The 13613-nt window shown below is 41.1% G+C and overlaps 1 protein-coding gene across 4 annotated transcripts in view; it reads left to right on the plus strand.

Annotated features, from left to right (window-relative positions):
- The window catches only part of nhsl2 (NHS-like 2), a 320980-nt gene that overhangs the window by 293639 nt on the left and 13728 nt on the right, over positions 1–13613 (plus strand). For all 4 annotated transcript variants that reach the window (XM_048544611.2, XM_048544613.2, XM_048544614.2 and 1 more), the window contains exons 3-5: positions 3511–3644; positions 7551–7746; positions 9181–9312. In XM_048544611.2, the coding sequence (XP_048400568.2) occupies positions 3511–3644; positions 7551–7746; positions 9181–9312 (462 nt within the window). The remainder of the gene's footprint in view (positions 1–3510; positions 3645–7550; positions 7747–9180; positions 9313–13613) is intronic.

Consider the following 13613-nt stretch of genomic DNA (forward strand, 5'->3'; position numbering starts at 1 on the left):
CAAATGTAGCAAGATGTGGACAATATCCAGGCTCGGGCTGACAAGGTGGCAAGTAACATTTGTGCCACAGAAATGCCAGACTATGACCATCACCAGTAAGAGACAGTCTAACCACTGTCCCTTGACATTCGATGGTGATACCATCACTGAATCCCCCACCATTAACATCCTGGGGGATTATCATTGATCAGAAACTCAACAGGGCTCACCATATAAACACAGTGGCTACAAGAGCCAGTCGGAGGCTATGAATATGCAGTGAGTAACTCATCTCCTGCTTCCCAAAATCTGTTCACCATGTATAAGGCACAAGTCAGGAATTTGATGGAATGCTCCCCGTGAGGCTTAGATGGATGCAGCACCAACAATATTCAGGACAAAGCTGCCCACTTAGCACTCCATCCACAAACATCCACTCTCTCTACCACCGATGCTCAGTAGCAGTAATGTGTACTATCTACAGGATGCACTGCAGAAATTCACCAAAGATCTTCTGACAGCACCTTCCAAACCCACAACCACTTCCATCTAGAAGGACAAGGGCAGCAAATAGATGGGAACACCACCACCTGCAAGTTCCCCTCCAAGCCACTTGCCATTCTAACTTGGAAATATGCCATCTGAGTCAAACTCATGGAATTCCCTCACTAAGGGCATTGTGGATAACCCACAGCAGATGGACTACAGCAGTTCTAGAAGGCAGCTGAACACCACCTTCGCCAGGGCAGCTAGGGATAGACAATAAATGCTGACCAGCCAGTGACTCCCACATCTCATGAATGAATAAAGAAAATTTCTGAGGAATTGTGACACCGGTGTTGCCCAAGGATTTAACTTTGGCCCCATTCAATTTCTTATTTACACACTACCAGTTGGAGACGTAATCTGAAGACAAAATTTTAGTTTTTACACGAATGCTGAATACAGCCAGCTTTACTTCAGCACCACCCTTTCAACTCACCCACTGTTGCTAAATTGTTGGACTGCTTAAGCAATGTGCTTCAATTAAATCTTGGAAGACTGAAGTCATCATTGTCATTCTCCATTCAAAACTGCATTTGCAATTGGTGAGGCTGTCCTTTTCTCAGTCAGTACCCTGAGACTAAGTCAATTTGTTCATACCCTTGATGCCACATTGATTTAAAGGTCAGCCTCCTAAGATGCATTTGCACAATTCCTAAAATTGCCTGTTCACTTCTGTAACATCATTCGACTTTACCCTGTCTCTGTTCATTGTGTTGAAGTTCTCACTCCTAAATCTTAATTTCCTCCTGACTTGTCTATTCTAATGCACTCCTGGCTGCTTTCTCACATTCTTCCATCTGTAAACTGGAGACTGCCAAATTTCTGCCTGCTTCTTTAAGAGCAGTAGGTCCCCTTCCCCTATCAATTCTATGATCACCGATGTATAATGGCTCCCAGCCATAGAGTCATAACATCATGAAGGGCGTATGTAAGGTGAATACCAAAGGTCTTTTCCCTAGGATGGGGGGAGTTCAAAACTAGGGGCATGTTTTTAATTTGAAAGGAGATAGATTGAAATGGGACATGAGGGGAAATTTTTTCATATAGATGATGGTTCATATTCATACGAAATGAACTGCCAGAAGTGGTAGATGCAGGTGCAGTTACAACATTTAAAAGACATTTGGACAAGTACATGAATAGGAAAGGCTTAGAGGATATGGACCAAATGCAGGCAAATGGGAGTAGTTTGGGAAATATGGTCAGCATGGTTGCATTGGACCAAAGGATCTGTTTCCATGCTATACAAAACTATGACCAATCTTTTGATCACCTGGCTTAATATCACTTTATGTAGCTTGGTGGTGTACTTTGTCTTATAACACTTCTGTAAAGTATTTTGGGGTGTTTAATTGCATTTAAAGATGCTACATAAATATAAATTGATGTTGGTAAGATCTGTGGAAGCAGGTTTGTTAAGCCAAAGTGAGTGCTAGGAGATTTCGGGGCAGCTCGGTTGCTCGGTGGTTAGCACTGCTGGCTCAAAGCGCCAGGGACCTGGGTTCGATTCCAGCCTCGGGCAGCTGTCTGCATGGAATTTGCACATTCTCCCCAAGTCTGCATGGGTGTCCTCTGGGTGCTCTGGTTTCCTCCCACAGTCCAAAGATGTGCAGACTAGGTGGATTGGCCATGCTAAATTGTCCATAGTGCCCAGGGATGTTCACGTTAGATTGGTTAGACATTGGAAATGCAGGGGTAAGGGAGTGGGTCTGGGTGATGCTCTTTGTTGGGGCGGTGTGGACCTATTGGGCTGAATGGCCTGTTTCCACACTGTAGGGATTCTATGAAATTGGGTGTGTGTAAAATGGGCATGCAGTTATGTGTTGTCCTTCGTACATTTCAGCTTAAGATGAACTTCATTCCAAAGATATTTTCTGAAGCCTGTAACCTCTTCTTCAAACAGAAGAAAAAAAATACAGAACTTCCATTTAAATAGTAACTCTTACGTTTTCAGGAACTGCATAAAATGGAATAACCAGTGAAATACATTTTGAATTATATTTTTGTCCTAATGTTTGAATATGTGGCAGCTAATGTTTGTATGAAGTTCTGTAAACAGCAATGAAACAAGTAGCCAAATAATGATAACGAAGTGTGGAGCAGGATGAACACAGCAGGCCAAGCAGCATCTCAGGAGCACAAAAGCTGATGTTTCGGGTCGAGACCCTTCATCAGAGATGAGTTGACATTTCTGTCAAGGAACACCTAAGTTACTACTCTAAAAGTTTTGCCAGGCTTACTCAGCTTCAGACTACGCCTGACCAGCAGGAAAACTGTGCAGAAAGCTGCAATATTTACCTGATCCTATAATTTTTGCACCCTCTTCAGGTACTTTCAGTTCATCCACTAGAAAGTAATGTCGGAAAGTTCAGAAGCAATGCTATTCAGGAGTAGAGATGAGTTGGTGGTTATCAAAAAGGCGAACATAAAACGTTCCTATTTTTCTGAGATGACTTGAGAACCTGCAAAATCCAACTTTATAGCCACTTGGCGAGCAAATCAATGGTTATCAATAACTGACCTGTCAAAAACAAACAGCCTATTTTCAATGTTCCTGGATTTGTGCTTTAATATGTTGATCAAAAATATCCATAATAAGGAAATTTGGTTTTAAATAGGATGTTTCAGAAGATGAATTGATTTTAGAGAGAGTTCTTCATACAGAATATCTGCACATGGAGAGTGGCTGGACAACTGGAGTTTACATAAAGCTCTCTTTGCTCAGGTTGCCAGCTATTGTTTCCTAACTCCCATTATTGTGAAGCAACCAGATTTCATCAGTGTGCTATTTGCATTGTCATTTAGTCAACAAGCAACCTTTAGACATTCAGGAAAAGAATAATTATTGTGCCTCCAATTGCAAAGATTGGACTTTTAAACTTTGAAATGTTGAAATCTCAAATAATTGCAATCTTTTCTAGCCCTTCTTGATCAAAGTCTCTCCCAATACACTCCAACATGTTAAAATGTGCCTCTTTCTTTCAGAGGAGTTTGGTGAACCTACGGTACAGAACGAAGTGGCTGCAAATACCTTTGGACACAAACCAGTTCTCAACAGAGAGGCTGTACCTGACATTTGCTCCAAAAAAGGGGAAAAGCGTATGGAATTTGTTTTGATGGTAAGTTGTCCTTAATGTACAATATTAGTGAGAGTTTAAAATATAGCTCTGTTTTATTGAGAAATGTGTACAAGAAAACACAGCTACAGGAGCTTTGCATATGATAGATTAACACTCTCTTAGTTTCATTCTGAGCTTGCTAACAGAAGAAAATTAAGCTGAATAATATATTAGGGTACCTTCCAAAAAGTACGTGCATCTGTGTTTGTGTTGTGTGTGTGTGTGTGTGTGTGTGTGTGTATATATGTTTGTGTTGCGTGTACCTGTGTATGTTTGTCTGTCTGTTCACCTATTATTATCAGTAAGCCAGGAAATCTAGTTCAATCAACATTGCAGGAAGACTTTGCAACCTCAGCACCAGGATATATTGTGTCTGCCTGTATATGTATGTGTATCTGTTTGTGTGTTTGTCTGTGCCTGTTTATCTGTACGTGTGTCTGTCTGCATGGTGGCAGGCATGCATGCTTGCATGGTTTCTCAGACTGGATAATGCATGGCGCAATGATAATGTTGGTTACAAATAGTTCTTCTCCACAGAGTTCCATGACTAACATCACATAGAGCTGTACAGCATGGAAACAAACCTTTTGGTCCAACTCATCCATTCTGACCAGATATCCTCAATTAATATTGCCAGCATTTGGCCCTAATCTCTCCAAACCGTTCCTATTCATATAGTGTTCCAATGTTCTAGCTTCCACCACTTCCTCCGGCAGCTCATTCTATACAAGCCCCACCCTCTGAGTGAAAATGTTGCCCCGTAGGTCCCTTTTAAATCTTTCTCCTCTTGCCTTAAAACTATGCCCTCTAGTTCTGAACTCGCCCATCCCAGTGAAAAGACCTTGGCTATTCACCCTGTCCAGGCACCTCATGATCTTCTATCACCCCTCAGCCTCCAATGCTCTAGGAAAAATGACCCCAGCCTATTCAGACTCTCCTTATACCTCAAACCCTCCAACTCTGGCAACATTCTTAAATCTTTTTTGAACCCTTTCCAGTTTCACAACATCCATCCTATAGCAGCATTGATAGGAGTGACTGTTGCAGAGCTCTTGTCATGAGGAAGACGTGTCTTCACATCAAAGATACGGTCCATCATGTTGTGCTATATGGGACAGACCTCAAACAACTAAATCGAGCTGATGAAGCTACTACACAAAATTATTTGCATATCAGGCTCTGTAATAACGATAGAATAGCTAATCCCGTAAACAAAGGATCACATCTAAGATTTGTATCCAGTTAGTGTTTCGTTCTAGTGGTGAATGGTGATAGAAGGCTAAAGAACTAAAAGGAGGTAGAAACTCCACAAAAGTTCCCATCCTGAATTAGGGATGAGTTTGTGGGGAGGAAGGGAGTGAGCCTAACTCATCTGTTCTAAAGATCAGGCTGAAGCATTTGCATCCATCTTCAACCAGGAGTGGTGAGTGAATCATCCATCTCAACCTCCTTCTGAGCTTTACAGGTACCAGTCTTAAACTAATTTGATTCACTCCACATCGTGTCAAGAAACAGCTGTAGGTCCTTGCTACTAAAAAGCCTACAAGTCCTGTCAACATTCTGTCAATTGTATTGAAAGTTTGTGCTCCAGAATTAGCTGTATTCCTAACCAAACTATTTCACAACAGTTACAACATTGCCATCCACCCGACAATGTGGAAAATTGCTCGGGTATGTCCTGCCAACAAAGCAGGATGAATACAAATATGGCCAGTTGTTGCCCATCAGGCCACTCTTGATCAGCAGCAATGTGATGGAAGAAATGGTCATCACTACTCTCAAGCAGCACTTGCTTAGTAATAATCTGCTCGATGATGCTTAGTTTGGGTTCCACCAGCATCACTAAGCTCCTGACTTCAGTACTTCCTTAGTCTAAAAGAGCTGAACTGCAGAGGTGAGGTGAGAGTGGCTACCCTTGACATCAAGGCAATGTTTGATCAGGTGTGGCGTCGTCGAGCCCTATTAAAACTGGAGTCAAAGAAAATTGGGAAACTCTTTATTGGTTGGGGTCATACTTGGCTCAAAGGAAAATGGTTGTTGATGCAGTTCAGTCATCTCCGTTTAAGGATGTCACTGCCAGGGATCCTCAGGGTAGTGGCCAGACCCAACTATCTTCAACTATTTCATCAGTGTTTTTACCCTACATTATAAAGGTGTGAAGTGGGGATTTTCACCAATGATAGTGCGATGTTGAGCATCATTTGCAGCTCCTCAAATACTGAAGCCATCCAAGTCCATATGCACAAAAACCTGGATGAACACCAGGCTTGAGTTGACCATTGGAAAGCAATGCCGGTGCCACCTAAGAGCTAGGCTAAGGCCATCTATGATGTGGTGTTTATCACAATCAGTTTGCTGGGTCGTAGTCTTAGTGTTCTTAGATTTTGGAAATGTCCAAGAGGACTGAAAACTGTCACTGTAACAATCTTATTTAAAAGGGGAGAGAGACAAAACCGGGTAACTATGGGCCAATTAGCTTAACATCTGTTTGAGAAAAGTATTAGGGTCTATTAAAAAGGTTGTAGTAGCAAGGCATTTAGCAATACATAAATTTGTTCAAATGGAGTCAACATTCCTTTTGTGAAAGAAAAATCATACTGGACAAATTTAATAGAATTATTTGGGAAATAACGAGCAGGATATATAAATGAGAACCAGTAGAAGTAATACAATTGAATTTACAAAAGGTATTTGATAAGGTACTATAAATAAGGTTACTTACTAAAGTAAGAGCTTATGGTGTTAGCAGTGGTATATTAGCAAGGACAGAGAATTGGCTGAAAATTAGAAGACAGAGTTGGGATAAGAAAATATTTTCAGAATGGCAACCTGCCACATATGCATAATTATTCATTAATTTCTATCATCCAAGTTATTAAATATATGTACTATTGATACATTTATATGTGACAGAAAAAGAGGGCAAAGAAAGCACTTAGGATGATAGAGTCTGCATATTGATATTGACAACTTAACTGAGTGGGGCCAAAGCTTTGCAGATAGAATACAATGTGGGAACACACGAGGGTATGCACTTTGGCAGAGAGATTCAAGGGGTGGAATATTATTAAATGGTGAAAGACTGCAGAAAGCTGTAACACAGGGATCTGAATTTTCCCTTGCATAAATTACAAAAAGCTGGCATACCCCCGAGTTTAGCAGGTGATAGGAAAGGAAAATGGAATGTTGGCTATGTTTCAAAGAGAATGGAATGAAAAATAGGGAAGTCTTACTAAAATTCCACAATGTACATGTAGAATACTGTGAACAGTGTTTGTTTCCTGTCTAAGGAAATGCATATTGGCATTTGAGGCAGTACAGAGCCATTCAGTAGATTGATATTGGGCATGAAGTGATTTTCTTATGAGAGGCTGGGTATGTTGGGACTGTACTCATTAGAATTTAGAAAAATGAAAGAAAATCTCATTCAAACATACAGGGTTCTTAGGGGGCTTGATGGATTGGATGTAGAGAGTTGTTTCCCCTTGTGGGAGACTCTAGGACCAGAGGACATAATCCCAGAGACAGAGGTCACCCATATAAGACAGCAATGAGAAGGAAATCTTTCTCTTAGACAGCAGCAAATCTGTGGAATTCTCTCCTGCAGAGGGAGCAGTGGCTGTATCATTACAACTGAAAAATACATTTTTATTCATTAAGGGAATCCAGGGTTATGGGCAAAAACGCAAGATGCAGAATTGAGCATTATCAGATTAGCCACAATCTTATTGAATACCATCCAGTAGACTTGATGGGATGAATGGTCCACTTCCGCTCCTACATCTTATGGTCTTTTGAAATATTTTCTTCAAACTCTGGAGGTTATTTTTTCAAACAGTGCTATTTATTTAAAACATTTATTGAAGATTCTTTTTTCCCCTGTGGCTTGCATATTCACTGGATTAGCCAAGCACAAGATCTAATAGTGAGGATGAGACAACCACCATTGGTATAAGACCACAAGAGCTATTTCTGAACTTGCCATCAACACCAGAAAAGTCACACAAGTGGATTCAGCCCATATCACCATCAACGCCAGAGGAAAAAAGGTGGCACCAGCAGCGGACTGTTCAAGCGGATCTCGTACCTATCAATGTGACTGGTATGATTTATTCCCTTTCCTGTTTGTTACTGACATATACTGGTGGTTGGGGAAGAGAATCAATGAGATCCAGAACGGAATGTCAGGGTTGATCACTGGGAGAATGAATGAGGGCAAGATTAGTCAGTGCAGAATGGAGAAGAAGTAGAGGCTGTCGGGGTGACAGCAGGTGCCTTTCCTGCCCAGGGAACAGAATGGAATCTCCATGTTAGATGCCATTCCCCACCCACAGCCAGTGACCAAAGGGAGGCCACTCCTGTGAAGCCAGCAGCTTCCCCACTGCACCACCAGCAAAATGCTGTCATTCACCAGTCAGCTGATCTGGGCCCTTACTCACCAACATAATGCTGGTTATCCTTTCACTGAAGCAGCTGGATTTAGTCTGTCTTCCACCACTATTTGTTTGCATTCTACATTTCAACACAAATTCCAGACTGTGCCTACTCCTTCTTAAACAATTACTATCTCTGGGGAATATCAATGTTGTTTGTTTGTTGAAATACTACTGCGAATTTATACACCAGATAATAAAAAAAAACACACCACTGCCTACCAGGGAAGTGTAGTCAAAGCAAAAGAAATATAAAGAAAACTCGGGAGGGAAATCAATCAAAATAATATTGGATAGGAGATAATGCACCCCAAAAGCAAAGAGGGGAAATACCAGCATTTTAGAAAATCCCACCAAATCACAAATGTGCTAATTTGTTTCTGTAGATTATGTGCATAATTCTCAATCTTTTTTGATGGATGGATGTGGAGCGTTAGTCATTGAGTTGAGAATTAAATGTCAGGTAGCCATAGCCTTACAGACCATAGGGCTGCTCTCTCATTAGAGAGAGACACCTGGTAATGGTTTAATATGAGGGACACAGTGGCCTCAGGTGAGGAGTAAGTTTGACAGGGGGAACCTTTCATGGTTACCTCAACCAGTGTTAAAATAGTGATTGACCAATGTCAAAATACCAAAGATGTAAGGAGTTGCAGAGAAATTGTGGGACTAAGGTATTGAAGCAAATAATCAGCCGTAAGCATATTGCATGGCAAAACATGGACTATATATAAGTTATAATATTCTTATGTTCCTCACCCTAACAGTATTTTGCCTGGGAAACCCTGATCACTTTCCTGTACTCTACCTCGCTGGGCAGGTTACTGACTCAGAGTGCTGCACTTTGTAAAAATTGAATCCTTATCAAGCGTTAACAAATTCTCCTGGAAAAATAAGCTGCTGACATTTACTGCACACGAAGCAGTCACATGAAGAGATGCAGGAAAGCTTTACGCTCACAGAACTTTGATTCGGTCAATTCCTTTTGAAACAAGCAAAGAGAAATGAAGAATGGGGGATGATGCTGAAGACAGATATAATTTAGTTGGAAAAATGAAGATTTTGGGAAAGATTCATTTGTTTTTATATTCATTCTTTATCAGGGGAGACCCTTGAGCGACACGCAAACACACACCAGTCTTTGTTTAACACAGAGACTGCAATGAACCCAAAGAGTACACTGAGGAGGAGACGGACAATCACTGGTTTGCACGAGTCTAATCAGCCTTTACAAGGTGAGCACCCCTGTCTGACCGTATCCCTGGGACTGTTGCTGCATTCCAGTATATTAACCAGCTGAGAGATTCAATGCCTGTTGAGCTGAATTAGTGAATAATTATTGGGTGCTGTTGGTTACCCTCCCCACTTTGTTGCAACACTGAGTCGGAGAGTGATTGTTAACTTTATCTTGATTTCAGTGATGCAATCCCCTTTTCTGTTTGCTTTCAGTCCCAAAAGCCAAACTTGATCTAAATATGATGGGAGGAATTATCACATGCAAACATGAATTGTCTTGCTGATGATGCTAAACCCAATCTTAAGACCTGATTTTCTCAGTTTCGCAGCTGTAGAGAGAGCTCCTGCTTGTCTCTGGCCTTTATATTGATTTTGTCAACATATCTGATGTTCCAAATGTTATTTCAGGGTTTAACTGTTCAAAAATAATTGCTTGAAATATCAGCTTTACTCAGTGATTGGAGAAAAATTCACTGTTGGTCAGTAGCACCTATTTTAGTTAGCAATGGATACGATTAATATCTCTTATCAAACATATCCTGTATTCCTGTGCCACACAGCAGCTTACAGTTTGCAAATCTTTCACCCCATATTTTTTCAGTACTTAATGTTGCAAGAGTTTCAGATTAGTGTTTCAGAATAAAGTTCACCTGTAGCTAAATAATAACTGTGAATTTACTAGCATAAGAGTAAAAACCCCAATTAATGTTTAATACTCCTCTGTAACATTCATTTTATTTTTAAGTAGGCATTAGGTTATTCACTCTCCAATGCTTAAACATTCATTGTAATGTAACAGAAACTCATTAAACAATCTAAGATGACTTTGACCATGAAAGGCAATAACAAACACAAAATAGCGTATTAAAATATGTTGCTACATCAGTCCAATACATGTTTTGATTTTATCCCATTTTTTTCTCAATTCCTTGTTTTACTCCTCATTTTTCTTATTCCTTAACCTTAACTGTCCCAGGTGGAAGCACTCAGCAATCCTCCACTGTCTGTCAAACTTTTGTTCACAATTTCAAAAGAGATACAGCAAAAAGTAAACAAAAAAGCTTGGTCTTCAGCCTTCCTTCATAGATTCGCTCTGAATTTAGGAGCAGGATTATTCTTTTCTCTAAAGAGTGTGAGATGAGCATAAGAGGTGATGACTAACTCAAATTATCACCTTCCAGTTAGTTCATCATAGCTGAGCAATGAATGAGCGTCAGATAGCTTCTCTGTGAACTGTTGGCCTTGACACGGACATCCCAGGTTGCCAGAAACTGCTGGCTAGACACAAACCAGCAGTTTAGTCATACCATTCAAGAGTTGAGACCTATCCCCAGGGGATCCAGCAGTGAGGAGGTAATATTCTTCTCACAAGATGGGGGTCTCAGAGTGGCTAGTCAGAGGATCTGCAGAAGGATCATAGAACCCTTACAGTGCAGAAGCAGGCCATTCAGCCCATTGACTCCACACTGACCCTCCAAACAGCATTGATCCCAGACCCACCCCATACCTTATCCCTGTGTCCCTGTACTTGCCATGGCTAATCAATCTAACCTTCATATTTTTGAAATGTGGGAGGAAACTGGAGCATCTAGAGGAAACCCACACAAACACGGGGAGAACTTGCAAACTCTCAGTTGCTCAAGGGTAGAATCAAACCTGAGTCCCCAGTGCTGTGAGGCAGTCGTGCTAACCTCAGAGCCACTATGCCTACGGTGGGAAGAATGGTGTGGATTTCCAAAGCAGGACACCAACAACAGTACATGCCGGTCACCATCATTTCCCAGTCAATAAACTAGCCATCCTTCTTGTTCACCAAGTGATCAGTGAAGTTTGAGGTTGAAGCCTTTTATTGGTCATTGGTTGACCTGCTAAGGGACTCAATTGACACCATATTAGGAGAGTCACCCATAGACTTTCTCACCTATGTTTCATTAGTTAGCCACTGAGAAAGGGCTGAGTTTCTTTCTAGGGCTAACTCACCTTCTCATTTGCCTGTCTTGCTACTTTAAAGGAGAGAAAAGCCATATGCTAGGACAGTCCTTATAGTGGATAGTGTTGTTGTTTGCCATCTAGTTGTTATAGACCTGTGTTATGGTCTCAACTTGCTTGTGTTCAGGAAAGCCGCGTTCCTGCACACAGTTTCAAACAAAAGCAATGGGTTAACATAACGTGTATTGGGGAAAGTAGAAGCTGTCCCATTGGGATAGTCTACATTTGAAACATGCTTGGACTGGAGTTCCAGCAAACTACCTAATTGGGGAATTAGAAAGGGTTTTAAAACTAAATAACACAAATTTGGTGAGATATGATAAATCAAAGATCACAGGCAAGGCAAGAGAGTAATAAATTAATATGGGGAGTGATGAACAAATAGTTCCAGTTATGGGTAGAGATTATACATTAACAGGTAAGACTAAAGATTACAAAACAAGTAAGAGGATACAACTATTGATTCTGTATCTGAATACATGTGGCTTTAAAAAATGCATAGATGAATTGATAGCACAACTTGAAAAAAAGTTTAGTCTAATAACTATTAAAGAAACATGGCTGCAGGTTGACATAGAGATGACCTGAATATTGAAAGACACAAAATATTTAGGAAGAGCAGAAGGCTTGAAAAATCGTGCTGAGGTGGGGAAATCTTTATTGTTTGGCACCAATCATCTCAGCTCCAGGATATCTCTGCAGGAATTCCTCAGGATAGTGTCCTAGGCTCAACCTCCTTCTGCTCCTTCCTCAATGACTTCCCCTCCACAATAAGGTTAGAAATGGGAATGTTTGCTAGTGATTTAACAACGTTCAGCACTATTCACAGCCCCTCAGATAGTGAAACAGTTCATGTCCAAATGCAGCAAGATCTGGACAATATGCACTTAACTAACATTTGTGCCTCACAAATGCCAGACAATGACCATCTCTGATAAGCAACAACTTAACCACTGCCCCTTGACGTTCAGTGGTGTTTCCATAACTCAATCCCCCACTGCCAACATTCAGGGAATTACCATTGATCAGAAACTCAAATGGCCCCAGGTGCTAAAAACTCCCTAACCTTGTCTGCTTCTCTTTACTCCTGTAAGACACTGCTTAAAACTTACCTGTTCTAATATTTCTTTACATGACTTAAGGTCAGTCTTTGGCTACCAATACATCTGTGAAAGTTTATGACATTGAAAGCACTATATAAATTGACTGACTGTTGTTAATGAGGCTATGGATTGGGAAGGTGAAACTGCACTTTAATTACAGGCAGTAGAGTATGTTCTGGGGTTTATTGTGTTTGGAAAGTTATTTTGCTGTAAAGAAATAGGGAAAACCTAGTGAGTGAAAAACTTGGCTTTGTGGTGCTATAGCAGTTGGAGATTCTCCAAGTGGGCAAGCAGCTCTCTGTGCCCCGTGCTGAGAAGTACTGGAAATGGCAATGCTATTGGTATATCAGAAACATTCAAATTAGTCGAGCTGTAACTACAAACAGCTACCCCTGGGTGAGGTAACACTGTTGTGAAGCCTGGGCCACACAGGCCCTATAAATACAATCGTTTGGCGAGGTGCCAAAGACACAATTCCCCCACCCTGCCCAAATCTCCGACTCCACTAGCATGACTTAAATGCACAAGACACAACCGACAGGAAAAATGTTTCACATTAATTGTCACTGTTGCATATCTTCTGGATGTATTATGGAGTACTGTTGGAAATGTTGCAATGACTTCTTGGATTTGAAAAGGAAGTGTTGCTGCATTCTCAAAGGGAGACCTGAGAGGATGAGGTGGTCTGTCCACTCAAAGGTTGCAGCTATGGGTGTTGAAGTACTTCAGGGTTTGTGACCTGACATGGAGATGAAGCAGGGGCATTAGAGCAGGGATGCTCGACATGAAGGGAGGAAGAACAGGAGGAAGAAGAGGCATGGGTTGTCTGTGAGCACTTATTCAGATTGAGGTTCCTTTAGGCCTACATCCTCACATTGTCATTGCACCACAATTATCCCAACTACCCAATTACCCATTTAATCACAACATCATCTCCATCTGAATCCTGCAGGTAATTGAGTGGCCCCTGCTTACACCAACACTGCAGAAGATAAATAATGAAGTAACAAGTTGCTATCCCAATGCCCTCAAAATGGCTACAAACCAATTTTCAGCCCAAACTCCACTCCTCTTTGTGAAGGCATCTTTCATTCTAGGAAAAGGATTGGTGCAGTGGTTAAAATTTGAAATTCCACTGCAGTTTCAAAGGAAAGCCTTTTGATTTATTCCTGGGAGACATCGTCAGGAGTACTACTCACAGTATTGGT

This window comes from Stegostoma tigrinum, chromosome 15 (assembly GCF_030684315.1).
Source record: "Stegostoma tigrinum isolate sSteTig4 chromosome 15, sSteTig4.hap1, whole genome shotgun sequence".
In the NCBI taxonomy this organism is placed as follows: domain Eukaryota; kingdom Metazoa; phylum Chordata; class Chondrichthyes; order Orectolobiformes; family Stegostomatidae; genus Stegostoma; species Stegostoma tigrinum.